Source organism: Saimiri boliviensis, chromosome 3 (genome assembly GCF_048565385.1).
Source record: "Saimiri boliviensis isolate mSaiBol1 chromosome 3, mSaiBol1.pri, whole genome shotgun sequence".
Taxonomy (NCBI): Eukaryota; Metazoa; Chordata; class Mammalia; order Primates; family Cebidae; genus Saimiri; species Saimiri boliviensis.
Window position 1 is genome coordinate 76228340 of NC_133451.1, and position 16958 is coordinate 76245297.

General features: G+C 44.7%; 1 protein-coding gene across 1 annotated transcript in view; it reads left to right on the top strand.

The window, feature by feature from the left end:
- The first annotated feature begins 9198 nt into the window (after positions 1 to 9198).
- The window catches only part of COPS4 (COP9 signalosome subunit 4), a 47968-nt gene continuing 40208 nt past the window's right edge, over positions 9199 to 16958 (top strand). The window contains exon 1 of the mRNA XM_039468400.2: positions 9199 to 9403. Coding sequence (XP_039324334.1) covers positions 9330 to 9403 — 74 coding nt within the window. The 5' untranslated portion in view covers positions 9199 to 9329. The remainder of the gene's footprint in view (positions 9404 to 16958) is intronic.

The window sequence follows — 16958 nt, forward strand, 5'->3', positions numbered from 1 at the left end:
CTAGATCTAGGCAGGAAATACACCAGATGATTCTAAAACCAACTGTCACACAGCACTAGCAACACATTGAGTGAGTATAGAGGAAGGATTCATGTGCAGAAGAAAGCACAGCACTGTTTGTCCGGACAATCACTTATGCTTTTTCCTTCTACAGCGAGGCATATTCAGGCTGGGCACAGTGGACATAAAGTAGAATATGTGGCAGGGAAGAGACTCCTGTATTATCTTTTTATCTTTGTAGGGAAGTTGTGAGAAGGTAGAGACCATCTAGTAGACTGCAACAATGGGAGATTCCTCATCAGGGACATGGCCTTGTTAGTGAGAGTAATTCATACAGCGCTATAATTTGAATGTTTATCCCCTTCAAAACTCATTTTGAAAGTGATTCCGCAATGTGACATTATTGAGAAGTAGACCTTTAAGAGGTGACTGGGTCATAAGGGATCTGCCCTTATGAATGGATTAACCCATTAATGAATTAATGGATTTATGGATTAAGGGGTTTCCATGAGAGTGGAAATGGTGGTTGCTTTTTTTTTTTTTTTGAGATGAGTTTCGCCCTTGTTGCCCAGGCTGGAGTGCAATGGTGTGTTCTTGGCTCACCGCAACCTCTGCCTCCTGGATTCAAGTGATTCTCCTGCCTCAGCTTCCAGAGTAGCTGGGATTACAAGCATGCGCCACCACACCTGGCTAATTTGTATTTTTAGTAGAGACCGGGTTTCTCCATGTTGGTCAGGCTGGTCTTGAACTCCCGACTCAGGTGATCCAGCTGCCTTGGCCTCCCAAAGTGCTGAGATTGCAGATATGAGCCATGACACCTGGCCAGAAATGGTGCCTTTATAAAAAGAGGAAGAGGCTAGGCACGGTGGCTCATGCCTGTAATCCCAGCACTTTGGGAGACTGAGGTGGGTGGATCACGAGGTCAAGAGATCGAGACCATCCTGGCCAAAATGGTGAAACCCTGTTTCTACTAAAAATACAAAAATTTTCTGGGCATGGTAGCATGTGCCTGTGGTCCCAGCTACTCAGGAGGCTGAGGCGGAAGAATCGCTTCAACCCGGGAGGCAGAGGTTGCAGTGAGCCGAGATTGTCCCACTGCACTCCAGCCTGGCGACAGAGCAAGACTCTGTCTCAAAAAAAAAAAAAAAAAAAAGAAGAGGAAGAGAGACTGGAGCAAGCATGCTCAGCCCCCTCACCATGTGATGCCCTGTGCATCAGCAAGAAGGCCCTGAGCAGATGTGGCCCCTTGAGCCTGGACTTCTCAGCCTCCATAACTTTAAGACATACATTTAGGCCGGGCGCGGTGGCTCAAACCTATAATCCCAGCACTTTGGGAGGCCGAGGCGGGTGGATCACGAGGTCGAGAGATCGAGACCATCCTGGTCAACATGGTGAAACCCCGTCTCTACTAAAAATACAAAAAACTAGCTGGGTGTGGTGGCGCATGCCTGTAATCCCAGCTACTCAGGAGGCTGAGGCAGGAGAATTGCCTGAGCCCAGGAGGCGGAGGTTGCGGTGAGCCGAGATCGCGCATTGCACTCCAGCCTGGGTAACAAGAGCGAAACTCCGTCTCAAAAAAAAAAAAAAAAGAAAAAAAAAAGACATACATTTATTTTCATTATAAGTTACCCAGTTTCAGGTATTCTGTTATAAGCAACAGAAAACAGACTAAGACATATATCAATGGTGTTGACATCTGCTAGATCCTTCTCAAACTTTAACATGCAAGGATTACTAGGGTTTTGTTAACATGACAATTTCTATTCAGTTTGGGCTAGGATTGAAGATTTTGCATGGTAAAAAAGAGCTAGGATTCATGCAGTTCCCTTGAGTTCATTAAGATGTGCCTCGCTGACTTCTTGCTAATTAACTGAAAAGGAGAGAATAAGCCTCCAGGGCCATACAGGTTTGCCTTTCTTCACTGCTGTAAAGTAAAACCTAAAAGTATGGCCAGGTGTGGTGGCTCACGCCTGTAATCCAAGCACTTTGGAGGCCAAGGTGGGTGGATCACCTGAGGTCAGGAGTTCAAGACCAGCCTGACCAACATGGTGAAACCCCGTCTTAAAAACAAAACAAAACAAAAAAAACCTAAAAGTATGAATATTCTGTTAGAGTCAGGGCAAGGGGAATGAGCAGTCTGGAAAGAGAAGTCCTTTTTAGGTCAAAATATTTAGTAAAATTGCTGTCTCCAACAATCAGGAAGGCAGGAAACCTGCTTCCCCAGCTTGTAGCTAGTGGAAGTATCTGAAAAGAGCCAGCTTGTGTGTGTGGCTGCTTCTTGCTGCCTTTGGTAAGGCATTGCAAGTAAAGTGTGAAGTCAAGTTAAAAAGGGAATAAAATGTCCAGAAATTCCGAGCCTTCACCAAGTTGAAAAAGCCAATTGTTTATGTATCTTGAAAAAAAAAAATCGCAGAAGAAAAGACTTGGCTTAGAGATTTTTCACAGCCCATTAAGACTCCTTGGCAAACACAACCAACCAACCAACCAAACAAAAAAACAGAAAGTAAAAATAATCTAAAGCCAAATCAAACTGATAGAGTTCTCTTTACATTTAAACCTTAGTGTTTCAGGCTGGGTGCAGTGGCTCATGCCTATAATCCGAGCACTTTGGGAGGCTGAGGCAGGTGGATCACAAGATTGGGAGTTCAAGACCAGCCTATCCAAGATGGTGAAACCCCGTCTCTACTAAAAACTACAAAAATTAGCCAGGCATGGTGGTGTGTACCTGTAATCCCAGCTATTTGGGAGGCTGAGGCAAGGGAATCGCTTGAACTTGGGCAGCAGAGGTTACAGTTAGCCAAGACTGTGTCACTGCAATCCAGCTTGGGCAACAGTGAGACTCTGTCTCAAAAAAAAAAAAAAAAAAAAAAAAAAAAAAAAAAAAAAAATTAAGGCTACTGTTTCAAATTATTTCACAGCTGCCACCAATACAAAGAGGGCATTAAAAATAGGTTGAGCAAAGAAGCTAGGATTTAAGGTAAGTTTAATAACTACTTCGAGAAATAACTTTGGATGTGGTTACTAGAATCTGAAATTGTCTGGAAGTGCATAGAGCTTATTGAATATTTAATGGAATTATTATTATTTTTTAAAAACAAGCACCCGAGCCGGGCGCGGTGGCTCAAGCCTGTAATCCCAGCACTTTGGGAGGCCGAGGCGGGTGGATCATGAGGTCAAGAGATCGAGACCATCCTGGTCAACATGATGAAACCCCGTCTCTACTAAAAATACAAAAAATTAGCTGGGCATGGTGGCGCGTGCCTGTAATCCCAGCTACTCGGGAGACTGAGGCAGGAGAATTGCCTGAATCCAGGAGGTGGAGGTTGCGGTGAGCCGAGATTGCGCCATTGCACTCCAGCCTGGGTAACAAGAGCAAAACTCCGTCTCAAAACAAAACAAAACAAAACAAAACAAAAAAAGCACCCGAAAAGCCTGGCCTACAAAAGCCCTCAACTGTTCAAGCTCTAAGGCATTCTCTTTTATTTGTTTATTTATTTGTTTTATAAGACAGGGTTTCACCATGTTGGTCAGGCTGGTCTTGAACTCCAGACCTCAGGTGATCCACCTGCCTCGGCCTCCCAAAGTGCTAGGATTATAGGCGTGAGCCACCGTGCCTGGCCAAGGCATTCTCAAAAAGGAAATATACTCAATATCCAGTTAACTTGTACTCAGAAGGTAAAGCTTACACCCATATAATGCAACAAACAATAGAAATCCTCTCAGCAGAACCAAGGTCTGACCAACGAACTTATTCCACTATCAGGGCAGTGAGTATCCAGACCTCCCTCCCAAGATTCTGCCATTGCTATGGACCAGTAACTGCTGTGTTTCCCATTCTTCCTTTGCCTAAGTTTTTTTTTTTTTTGAGATGGAGTTTCCCTCTTGTTGCCCGGGCTGGAGTGCAGTGGCACCATCTTGGCTCACTGCATCCTCTGCCTCCCAGGGTCAAGCAATTCTCCTGCCTCAGCCTCCCGAGTAGCTGGGATTATAGGCATGTACCACCATGCCTGACTAATTTTGTTTTAGTTTTAGTAGAAACCAGGTTTCTCCATGTTGGTCAGGCTGGTCTTGAACTCCCAACCTCAGGTGATCCACCCACCTAGGCCTCCCAAGTGCTAGGATTACAGGCATGAGCCACCACGCCTGGCCTCTTTGTCTGACTTTTTTTTTTTTTTTTTTTTTTTTTTGAGACGGAGTTTCGCTCTTGTTACCCAGGCTGGAGTGCAATGGCGCCATCTCGGCTCACTGCAACCTCCGCCTCCTGGGCTCAGACAATTCTCCTGCCTCAGCCTCCCTAGTAGCTGGGACTACAGGCGTGCGCCACCATGCCCAGCTAATTTTTGTATTTTTAGTAGAGACGGGGTTTCACCATGTTGACCAGGATGGTCTCGATCTCTTGACCTCGTGATCCACCCGCCTCAGCCTCCCAAAGTGCTGGGATTACAGGCTTGAGCCACCGCGCCCGGCTCTTTGTCTGACTTTTTACTGTGTCTGGCGTGTTTCTGCTCCACTGTTGTTTTGTATTGCATGCATGGGCATAGGATACATCAGTTGTTTTACAGTATATACATCTCCACACCATGAAACACCACATCCCACTGTGATAGTATTCTGCATCACCAGATATTTTGAATTTTTAGCTGATGTAGAAATTGAATGGGAAATTAAGCTTTCTTCCTTAGGGAGGGAGTAGGCTCTAATGTGAGGAGAAGGTATATTAGTCAGGGTTCTCTAGACAGACAGAACCAACAGGGGATATATATATATGGATATGAGAGGGGAATTATTAGGGGAATTGGATCATGTGATATGTGATTGTAGGGGCTGAGAAGTCCCACAACAAGCAGTCTGCAAGTTGGAGACCCTGGCATGCTGGCAGCTTGGCTCAATTCAAGTCCGAAGGCCCGAGAGCCCAGGGCACTGCTGGTATGAGTCCTGGAGTCCAAAGGTCAGAGAGCCTGATGTCCAAGGCCAGGAGAAGTATGTTTCCAGCTCCAGGAGAGACAGAACAATTTACCTTTTCTCTGTTTTGTTTCATCTGGGCCGAGCTGATCAGATGGTGCCTGCCCACACTGAGGGCAGATCTTCCTCAGTCCACTCAGACTCACATGCCAACCTCCTCGGGAAACACCCTCACAGACACATGCCAATACAATGCTTTAACATTTCGTTTTCTTGGTATTACTTAATCCAATCCAGTTGATACCTAAAATTACCATCACAGGACATGTGGATATTTAGGTGGTCAGAGGGACATGTTGTAGGAGAGACTACTGATTGTCCCTCTAAACTCATTCCTTCCTTTTTCTGGGCACGAGGCTGCCCAACTGGAAACTAAACTTCTAGTCTCATTGGTGGTCATACGATGAAGTCCTTGTCAATGGAACATAATCTGAATTGATGTGGGCAATCTCCACCTTCTTTCTGATATGGTTTGGCTCTGTCTCCCCACACAAATTTCATGTTGAATTGTAATCCTCAATGTTGGGGAAGGGACCTGGTAGGAGGTGATTGGATCATGGGGGCAGATTTTCCTCTTGTGTTTTGGTGATAGTGAATGAGTTCTCATGAGATGTGGTTGTCTGAAAGTCTGTAGCACCTCCCTTTCTGCAGTCTCTCTCTTCTGTCGTCACGTGAAGACATACTTGCTTCCCCTTTGCCCTTCCACCATGATTATAAGTTTCCTCAGACTTCCCTAGCCACGCCTCCTGTAAGGCTGTGGAACTGTGAGTCACTTAACGCTCTTTTCTTTATAAATTACCCAGTCTCAGGTAGTTCTTTATAGCAGTGTGAGAACAGACTAATATATATATATATATATATATATATATATATATATATATATATATATATATATTTGAAATAGAGTTTCACTCTGCCACCCAGGCTGAAGTGCAGTGGTGTAATCTCAGTTCACTGCAGCTTCGGCCTCCTGAGTTCAAGCGATTCTCCTGCCTTGCCTCCCAAGTAGTCAGAAGTGTAGGTGCCTGCTGCCGCGCCTGGCTAATTTTTTGTGTTTTTAATAGATACAGGGTTTCACTATGGGCCAGGCTGGTCTCAAATTCATGACCTCAGGTGATCTGCCTGCCTCAGCCTCCCAAAGTGGTGGGATTACAGGCGTGAGCCACCGCGTGTGGCTGAGAACAGACTAATATACATTCTTTTTTTTTTTTTTTTTGAGACAGAGTTTCGCTCTTGTTACCCAGGCTGGAGTGCAATGGCGCGATCTCGGCTCACCGCAACCTCCGCCTCCTGGGTTCAAGCAATTCTCCTGCCTCAGCCTCCTGAGTAGCTGGGATTACAGGCACGCGCCACCATGCCCAGCTAATTTTTTTGTATTTTTAGTAGAGACGGGGTTTCACCATGTTGACCAGGATGGTCTCGATCTCTCGACCTTGTGATCCACCCGCCTCGGCCTCCCAAAGTGCTGGGATTACAGGCTCGAGCCACCGCGCCCGGCACTATACATTCTTAAAAGAGATTCCTTCTTCAGGTACTCTTTTCTTTCTCTTTCCCAATAAAGGGAACATGCCATTTATCACACATCAAGATGGCAAAAATCCAAAAGTTTTACATCCCTTGTAGGCAAGGCTGTAGGAAACTGCACCCCTATATATTTCTGGTAGAAAGGAAAAATGATACCATTCCCATAAAGTGCAATTTGGCAATATCTGCCAAAATCGTATGTCTATCCTTTGCCTCATTTCTGGTAATGTGTTCTACCTGTACATACATAGACAATGTATGTAAACGTTATTCATCACAGCATTGATCAATTAATTAATTAAAAATAACTTGTGGGGCCGGGCGCGGTGGCTCAAGCCTGTAATCCTAGCACTTTGGGAGGCCGAGGCAGGTGGATCACGATGTCAAGAGATCAAGACCATCCTGGTCAACATGGTGAAACCCAATCTCTACTAAAAAAAAAATACAAAAAAAAAAAAAAATTAGCTGGGCATGGTGGTGAGTGCCTGTAATCCCAGCTACTCAGGGGGCTGAGGCAGGAGAATTGCCTGAACTAAGGAGGCGGAGGTTGTGGTGAGCCGAGATCGCGCCATTGCACTCCAGCCTGGGTAACAAGAGCGAAACTCCGTCTCAAAAAAATAAAATAAAATAAAATAACTTGTGTCCTATAAGGATTAAATAAACTAAGGCATACCCTCACTATCTAATATTCTCTAGCTCTAAAAAGAGTGACCTTGAAAGACTGGACTTATATGGTAAGATATCCAGCTGTCTTAGTCTGTTTTCTGTTGCTTATACTAGAATACCTGAAACTGGGTAATTTATAAAGAAAAGGAATTGATTTCTTACAGTTATGAAGGCCAAGAAGTCTAAGGTCAAGAGGCCACATCTAGTGAGACCCTTCTTGCTAGTGGAGACTTGCTAGAGTTCAGATGCAGCACAGGGTGTCACATGGCAAGGGAGTGACCTTCTGAACATGCTAGTTCAGGTCTCTTCCTCTTCTCATAAAGTCACACATTCTCTACCATGATAACCATGAATGGATCAACTCTTCAGGGTTCTACCCTCATGATCCAATCACCTATTTAACTACCTCTCAACTACCTGCCACATTAAGGATTAAGTTTCAACATGAGTTTTGTTTGTTTTCGTTTTTGAGACAGAGTTTTGCTTTTGTAGCCAGGCTGGAAGAGCAATGGCACTATCTCAGCTCACTGCAACCTTCATGTCCCAGGTTCAAGTGATTCTCCTGCCTCAGCCTCCCAAGTAGCTGGGATTACAGGCCCTGGCCACTACACCCAGCTACATTTCTTTCTTTCTTTTTTTTTTTTGAGATAGAGTCTCCTTTGTTGCCCAGGCTAGAGTGCAGGGCACAATCTCAGCTCACTGCAACCTCTGCCTCCCAGGTTCAAGCAATTGTTCTGCCTCAGTCTCCTGAGTAGCTGGGACTACAGGTGCGCACCACCACACCCAGCTAATTTTTGTATTTTTAGTAGAGACGGGGTTTCAACATGTTGGCCAGGATGGTCTCGATCTCCTGACCTCGTGATCTGCCGCTTCAGCCTCCCAAAGTTCTCGGATTACAGGCATGAGTCACTGCACCCGGGCTTAATTTTTATATTTTTGGTAGAGACAGAGTTTCACCATGTTGGCCAGGCTGATCTTGAACTCCTGACCTCAGGTGATCCACCAGCCTCAGCTTCCCGAAGTGCTGGGATTATAGGTGTAAGCCACTGCGCTTGGCCCTCAACATAAGTTTTGGAGAAGACAAATATTTCAAACCATAGTACCAGGAAAAGTGCAAAAGTAAACAAACAAACAAAGGTAGAACAATCATATGGTGTGTTACTTTTGTGAAAGAAAGCAGAGGTAAAAATTTACATTTATTGGTCAGGCGCGGATTACAATCCCCGAATTTTGGGAGGCCGACGCGGGGGCATCACAAGGTCAGGGGTTCGAGACCAGCCTGACCAACATGATGAAACCTCGTCTCTACGAAAAATACAATAATTACCCAGGCGTGGTGGTGCGCGCCTGTAATCCAGCTACTCAGGAGGCTGAGTCAGGACAATCGCTTGAACCCGGGAGGCGGAGGTTGCGGTGAGCCGAGATCGCGCCCTGCACTCCAGCCTGGGCGACAGGGTGAGGCTACACCTCAAAAAAAATTGCATTTATTAATATTTGTATTTGCAGAAATTCTACAAGGATACATGAGTATTGAATGTAATAACATAAATGCAGACGACCATATAATCTTCCATTGAAGTTGAGCGGTTTCTAGAATGAAAGGGAGATATTATTAATCATTACTCCAGGACAACAGAGGGAAAATGGCCTCGTACTGGACAAACTGGAATATGTGATCAACCATGATAAAGTGCACGGAGTGGGAAGAGGAATGGGGACTTTTTAATTGTATTTCTAAAAAGTATCGTCTGTGGCTAATTGGAAACAAAACTCGTTCTTTACCACAGCCAGTTTAAGCGATGCCTGAAAGACCGAGGGACGGTAAATCACAGACGTAGACACGGAACTTTGCGAAAATGCAGTCGTTTTATGTACCGGGAACTTACTGGAGTTACACCAGTGACTCACTCCTGGAGTTCATCAGCCAATCCAAAGTCTGAGCGTGAGCGCCAGAGCCTGTAGGAGCGGCCTGGGCGGCCCTCAGACCTGAGGAGTGGAGTTCGGCGTTACTCAACCCTGGGGGCGGAGCTAGCTCAGGCTCCCACACTCGGCGCTCTGGCCCACACAGACGCTACTCGGTAGCATCTCAGGTTCCCTCTGGCTGAACTCTGGAGGACCACACTCGCTTTCTTTTTGCCTGCGAGAGGCCCGGCATCCACCGCTGAGCTGGGAGAAAGATGGCGGCAGCCGTGCGGCAGGATTTGGCCCAGCTCATGAATTCGAGCGGTTCTCATAAAGATCTGGCGGGCAAGTGAGTATTTCCCAGGAGCATGAGACTGCAGAGGTGGGGAAAGAAAGCAACAGCCTTAATCTCTTTAGGTTGACCACGGCTCTCAGGCATGAAGCTAGGAGCCGGCCTGACGACGAAGGGGGCGGGCCTGAGATCGGCTAGGGAAGCAGATGTTGGGAGAAGCAGAAAGCTCGAGGCCATAGACTTGGAGTGACTGTTAGCTTGTTCAGTTCTTGATAGAATCCCTCTGGTCCCTTAGGATTTTGGAAGAGCGGTCTGAAAGACGACTGCTACCCTGGCCTTAGCCCTCCCTGATACCTCTTCCCATCGCTGGCCGGCCTCACACCGAATCCGGTCTCTCTTTGGACCTTCCTCCTCCTTTTTTGATTCAGAAAAATTTATATTCTGGGGCCTTGATGCTGCGTTTCTCGGGGAGATGGCTTCTTGGGGCCGGCGGAGGCTGAGGAGGTATGGCCGCTGTCACGTCGTCCAGACCACTCAGAACATCTTCTGTGGGTTCTTGTGTTTCGGGTATTTTCTCCGCCAGCAACTCTGAAGGCACATAGTCGGAATGTACTCATATCGTGGGTCAGGATGTCTAGAGTAGTGACGTTTGCAGGAATCTGAATTTTGTCGAAATTTATATAGAATGCTTACGTCCACTCCAAGTTAAAATGTGTGACATGTGTCTGTTCTGCAAGCAGTTGTTCAACAGTGTTAATTAAGCATAGGTAGGTAGATGGATATTGTTCCTTTTCTCTTTGTAGATGTCACAGCACTGCTCTTTTGTAACGAACCTGCTTTCTGTTTAAAAGTATGCCTCTCTAGACTGGATGCGGTGGCTCACGCCTGTAATCTCAACACTTTGAGAGGCTAAGGTGGGAGGATCATTTGAAGCCAGGAGTTACAGACCAGCCTGGGCAACATAGTGAGACTCCATCTCCATAAATAAAGAAATAAATAAGTAAATAAAGTATGTCTCTCAAGTTGATCTTAATAGCTACATCCTCACAGCTGAAATAACTTTGATCTATGTTAATGGGATACACTTGCTCTAACCTGGTCGTTGAAATTCTGACTGTTTTAAGTAGGCTGGGCTGCCTTTTCTCTAGTGGTCAATGTAATTTGCTTTTATCAGTGGGAAATTCAGCTGTATATTTTGGGCTTAACTATTTTATGCTGCATTTTCCCACTCAGGAAAATGAAGCTAATAATAGGACTTATTCTTGTCTGAGTTTATCTGAATATAAGATGAGTATGTATGTGCATATATACTTACCACACTTAATGTCACCTAGAACAGCACCTGACGTATAGAAGAAAGTACCATAAGATTGTTGTAGTTACTATTATTAAGCTGTCAGTATAATACATATTCACTTGTTGTATGGGTTGGAAATAAGTTAAATATGTCTTCATGGCCCAATCCTTTTTGCTTGTAATTTTTATAGATATGGGTGAAAGTAAAACCAGCTGATATTTTTTCCCATGCTTCCTTTACTTTTTATTTTGTAAAAGAAAAATAAGTCCATTAGTTACCAGAAGAAATAGAGCTTTTCAAGTATTTGCAGAATTCTGAAACTTAAGTATTTACTTTTTCAGGTCTGAATTGGAGATAACAGTAGTACTTATAGGGTGCTTCAGTTATCTATTGCTTTGTAACAAACCAAAAACTTACCATTGTAAAACAACTATGATCTATCAGGATTCTATGGATGGACTGGGCAGCTTTGCTGGGCTCATTCATGCAGATATAGTCAGCTGGCACCTCACCTGGGGCTGGACTCACATGTATATCTTGCTTTTGACTAGATCTCTCTCTCTCTGCATATAGTCTTTCATTCAGTAGTTTAGCTTGGGCTCTCTTATGTGGCTATGAGAGGGAAAATCACAAGACCTCTTAAGGATAGCCTAGGAAGTCTCACGTCAGTTCTCTAGTACTGGTCAAAGTAAATCAGAAATCCAGCTCAGATTCAAGCGGAGGGGAAATGGAGCCTACTACTACCTCTTTAGTGGCAAAGTTACATTGCAAAGGAGCCTGGACAGAAGGAGACAGGATTAATTGGAGGCCATTTCTGTAGCAGTCTATCACATGGTGTTATTGTGAAGATTAAGTGAAATAATGTGCTTGATAACTGGTAGCCAGTGCACTGTTAGCCAGTAACTTCTTCAGAGCTGCTTTTTGAGAAGTCTTGGCCTTGCCTGCAGTTTCTATCCGGGCAAGAATGTATCAGGATATTTATCCTTATAACAGCATCAGTTCTACCAGCTATGTGCTTTAAGAGAAATACCCTTGAAATGTATGTATTAGTGTTTTTTTTTTAACTTTATTTCTTCTTTTCTTTTTTTTTTTGAGACGGAGTTTCGCTCTTGTTACCCAGGCTGGAGTGCAATGGCGCGATCTGGGCTCACCGCAACCTCTGCCTCCTGGTCTCAGGCAATTCTCCTGCCTCAGCCTCCTAAGTAGCTGGGATTACAGGCATGCGCCACCACGCCCAGCTAGTGTTATTGTATTTTTAGTAGAGATGGGGTTTCACCATGTTGACCAGGATGGTCTTGATCTTTCGACCTCGTGATCCACCCGCCTCGGCCTCCCAAAGTGCTGGGATTACAGGCTTGAGCCACCGCGCCTGGCAACTTTATTTCTTCTTATATGTACTTTTTTTTTTTTTTTTTTTGAGACGGAGTTTCACTTTTGTTACCCAGGCTGGAGTGCAATGGCACGATCTCGGCTCACCGCAACCTCCACCTCTTGGGTTCAAGCAATGCTCCTGCCTCAGCCTCCTGAGTAGCTGGGATTACAGGCACGTGCCACCATGCCCAGCTAATTTTTTGTATTTTTGGTAGAGACGGGGTTTCACTATGTTGACCACAATGGTCTTGATCTCTTTACCTCATGATCCACCTGCCTCGGCCTCCCAAAGTGCTGGGATTACAGGCTTGAGCCACCATGCCCGGCCTATATGTACTTTTTAATGAAGGTTTTTGGTTTTCTTTAGAAGCTGAGTAGCAAAGGATTCCATATTAAAGAATAATGGAGTATACTGGTTTCTAAAACATCGATACTGGGTGTTCCCAGCAATTGGGATATCTATAACAGTAGTTGTTCAATAAATGTGGTTGAATTAATGAATAGCTAGAAAGGGGCAGAACTTGTATTTGAACCTAGGTTCATCTACTCTAAAATGCTCGTTTTAAACCTACCAGACTATGCTCGTTTTTCTTGTTAAAAACTCAATTAGAAGTGCTTTCCCATAATTATGAAGTAACACAGCTGTCTAAAGTTTATATAAGAAATCAGCCAGAGAAAAAGCATTTTCACCCATTTTATTGGCTGTTTTTGTTCCTATTATGCATTGTGTTTTTTATCTCACATAAAGCTTTAGAACAGGAGAGTCACAATGGAGGAAAGACTATATTGGAAGGAGCCTTTGAGGATAGAGAATCAGATAACTCTGATTCTGATTCTCAATTTGTTGTCCCAAACAAGAGTTTTAGTGGTTTTCATCTCTAGAGTAAAAGTTGATAACATCTGGAGTTTGACTGTTCGAAGCACATTACTTACATTTAAAAATCCTTAACAAGTAGGAATAGGTGGTATTATTTATATTATAATAAGAGAAAAGCAGCTGGGCATGATGCTCACACCTGTAATCCCAGCACTTTGGAAGGCCCAGGTGGGCGGATCACCTGAGGTTGGGAGTTCAAGATCAGCCTGACCAACATGGAGATACCCTGTCTCTACTAAAAAAAATACAAACTTAGCCAAGCTTGGTGGCAGATGCCTGTAATCCCAGCTACTCAGGAGGCTGTGGCGGGAGAATTGCTTGAACTTGGGAGGCAGAGGTTGCAGTGAGCTGTGGTATGCTACTGCACTCCAGCCTGGTGACAGAGTGAGACTCTGTCTCAAAAAAAAGGCAAACAAAAAAAACCCCCAAGTACCAAGTTGAATTACCTTGCTCTGAGGTCACACAGCTAGTGGTGAACCTAGAAAACAGCCCACGTCTGCTTGCCTACAAGCCCTTAACTCTTTTTTTTTTTTTTTTTTGAGACGGAGTTTCGCTCTTGTTACCCAGGCTGGAGTGCAATGGCACGATCTCGGCTCACCGCAACCTCCGCCTCCTGGGTTCAGGCAATTCTCCTGCCTCAGCCTCCCGAGTAGCTGGGATTACAGGTAGGCGCCACCATGCCCAGCTATTTTTTTGTATTTTTAGTAGAGACGGGGTTTCACCATGTTGACCAGGTTGGTCTCGATCTCTTGACCTCGTGATCCACCCGCCTCGGCCTCCCAAAGTGCTGGGATTACAGGCTTGAGCCACCGCGCCCGGCCTAAGCCCTTAACTCTTAAACAAACACATCTACCTTTCTGGACTTACATTATTTTCACCAAAAAAAAATTGGCTACACTTCAGATAGCGTAGACTGTCCGTTTTCCTACTGTTTTGCCTAGAATGCCTTTCTTCCTACTGTTACTAAGTTGAAATACTTAGAATATTTAAAGATCAACCTCATCCAATGATTTCTCTCTTCTAAAAATTATATTAGCATTTACCTGTTTTTAAGATTTTTGTCTTTAATTTTGTGCAGCCTCATTATGGTGTATCTGTGGATTTGTTTTTACTTCTCTATGTCAGTTACCCTTTGCTGTGAAATAAAGCCCAAAACTTAGGGCTTAAAACAACAGTCATTTATTTAGCTCATAATTCTGTAGGTTGGTAGTTTGGATTGGGCCCAGCTGTATGGTTCTTTTCTACTCCACATGGTCTTGGTTCCACATGGGCTCCCACATGGGTCTAGGTAGCTGCCGGCCAGGCCAGGTAGGCAGCTCTGCTTCTGTGGATTGGCTGGCTTGTTGGCTGGGACAATATAGCTGACTGGGTTACATATCTCATTAGCCAATAAGTTACCCTGGGCCTGTTCATGTGACAACAGCAGGGTTCCAAAAGACAAATACATACAAGGCCTCTTCAAGTCCAGGCTCAGAACTGGTACTTCATTTCTACCACGTTCTATTGGTCAAACAACCCTAGATTCAAGGGGGTAGGGAAGTAAACTCTACCTTTTGATATGAAGAGCTACACAGTCCTCTTGTAAAGGGACATGGGTACTGGGAGTGAAATTATTGTGGCCATATTTTTACGTACTCTGTCACATTATCCTGGTTAAGCTTCACTGGGTTTCCTGAATCAGTGGATTAAATTGTTTCATCAGTCCTAAGATGTCTTCAGTTACATCCCTTTATTTTAGGGAAAAGATCTTGCTCAGTTGTCCTGGCTTGACTGCAGTGGAGGAATCTCTGCTCACTGCAGCCTTAACATGACTGGCTCAAGCAATTTTCTCACCTTAGCCTCCTGAGTAGCTGGGACTCTAGGCACATGACACCATGCCTGGCTAATTTAAAAACATTTTTTCTTTTTTTGGTAGAAATGGGGTCTCCCTGTGTTGCCCAGGCAGGTCTCAAACTCCTGGGCTCAAGGGATTCTCCTGCCTCAGCCTACAAAAGTGTTGGGATTACAGGTGTGAGCTACTGTGCCTGGCCTTTGTCTCTCAAATGTTGCCTCTGCCCCATTCTGTTTCTCCTCTAGGCCCCAGTGACATCCCTGTCAGGCCACTGACTGTAACCTCTAGGTTCCTTACTCTGTCTTAATTCAGTGCTTTATTCTGGATTAGTTCTTCAGACCTACCTTTTAGTTGATCACTTCTTCAACTGTGTCTGATCTGCTGTTAAGTACTCCACTGAGTTTCTAAAAGTTTGGTTATAGTATTTTTTAGCTCTGTAAATTCTGGTGTTTTTTTTTTTTTTTTCCAGTGATACTTTTTATGGCTCCCGGTTTGTTTTTGAAACTTTAAAGCTTGTCTTTATCTCTGCGAACATAGTAAACATAATTGTATTTTGGGGTGGGGCACGGTGGCTCATGCCTTTAATCCCAGCACTTTGGGAGGCCAAGGCGGGCAGATCATGAGGTCAGGAGTTCGAGACCAGCCTAGTCAATATGGCAAAACCCCATCTCTATTAAAAATGCAAAAAAAAAAAAAAATTGGCATGGTGGAGTGCGCCTGTAATCCTAGCTACTCAGAAGGCTGAGGCAGGAGAATTGCTTCAACTGGGGAGGCAGAGGTTGCAGTGAGGCAAGATCGTGCCACTGCACTCTAGTCTGGGTGACAGAGCAAGACTCCGTCTCAAAAATAAAAATTTTATCTTGGTCTTTCTAATAACTCCGGGTAATACCTGAAGTCATTGGTTGTTGCTATTGTCTGTTGCTTTTGTTGATTCTAGAGAGAAATTTCATTACCTGAGGGTGCTAACAGTGTAGAACCAAGGCTTCAGAATTTTTTTGGTTTATCTAGGTGGTCTTGGAATAAAATTTGTAACCTTACTTCCAAAGTGTGTGTTTACTCCTTTGGCAGATATGGAATTTCCATTCCCATTTGTTCAGCTCTGTTAGTCTGCCAGCTTGCTTCTCAGTGCTTCCAGCAGATTTGCAGTGAGCCCACCTTCTCCTCCCTACAAGAAGTGCCACTCTACCTCTTCTCCCTGTTTTCTCTTTCTTTTTAGGATTTTATGCAGTTAATTTTTTTTTCATTTCTTTCAGCTTTTTACGTTGGCTTTTTTTTTTTTTTTTTTTTTGAGGGAGAATTGGTCCAGTCATCTAATTCACCATTACTGTAAGTGAAAGGTCTATTAATAACTGCCTTTACCACCCATTGTGATTTTTTCTTTGAGATGGAGTCTTGCTCTGTCCCCCCCAGCAGGAGTGCAGTGGTGCCATCTCGGCCCACTGCAACCTCCGCCTCCCGAGCTCAAGTGATTCTTCTGCTTCAGCCTCCCAAGTAGCTGGGACTACAGCAGTGTGCACCATGCCAGGCTAATTTTTGGTATTTTTAGTAGAGACAGGTCTCTACTTGATCTCCTGACCTTGTGGTCTGCCCCGCTCAGCCTCCCAAACTGTTGGAAGTACATGTGTGAGCCACTGCACCCAGCCCAAATTTTAAGGAAGAAAATACTTGATACTTGTCACATTCTCATTATCAGTCATAGTTCTCTTTTATACTGAGCACTCATATAAAAAGCTATTATTATCTATGAAGCCTTCTTTGACAAATCTCTCTTTGGTTTTACTCTCACTCTGTCACTGACTGAGTACAGTGGTGCAGTCTTGGCTCACTGCAGCCTCCACCTCCCAGGTTAAATGATTCTTCTGCCTCAGCCTCCCAAGTAGCTGGGTCTTACAGGGGTGCACCATCATGCCTGGCTAATTTTTGTATTTTTAGTGGAGATGGGGTTTCTCCATGTTGGCCAGGCCGGTCTTGAACTCCTGGCCTCAAGTGATCACCTTCCTCAGCCTCCCAAAGTGCTAGGATTACAGGTGTGAGCCACTTCACCTGGCCTTACTCTCCTTTGAATTAATATATTACCTCTTCACTCCGGGCGCGGTGGCTCAAGCCTGTAATCCCAGCTTGGGAGGCCGAGGCGGGTGGATCACGAGGTCAAGAGATCGAGACCATCCTGGTCAACATGGTGAAACCCCGTCTCTACTAAAGGTGCAAAAAATTAGTTGGGCATGGTGGCACGTGC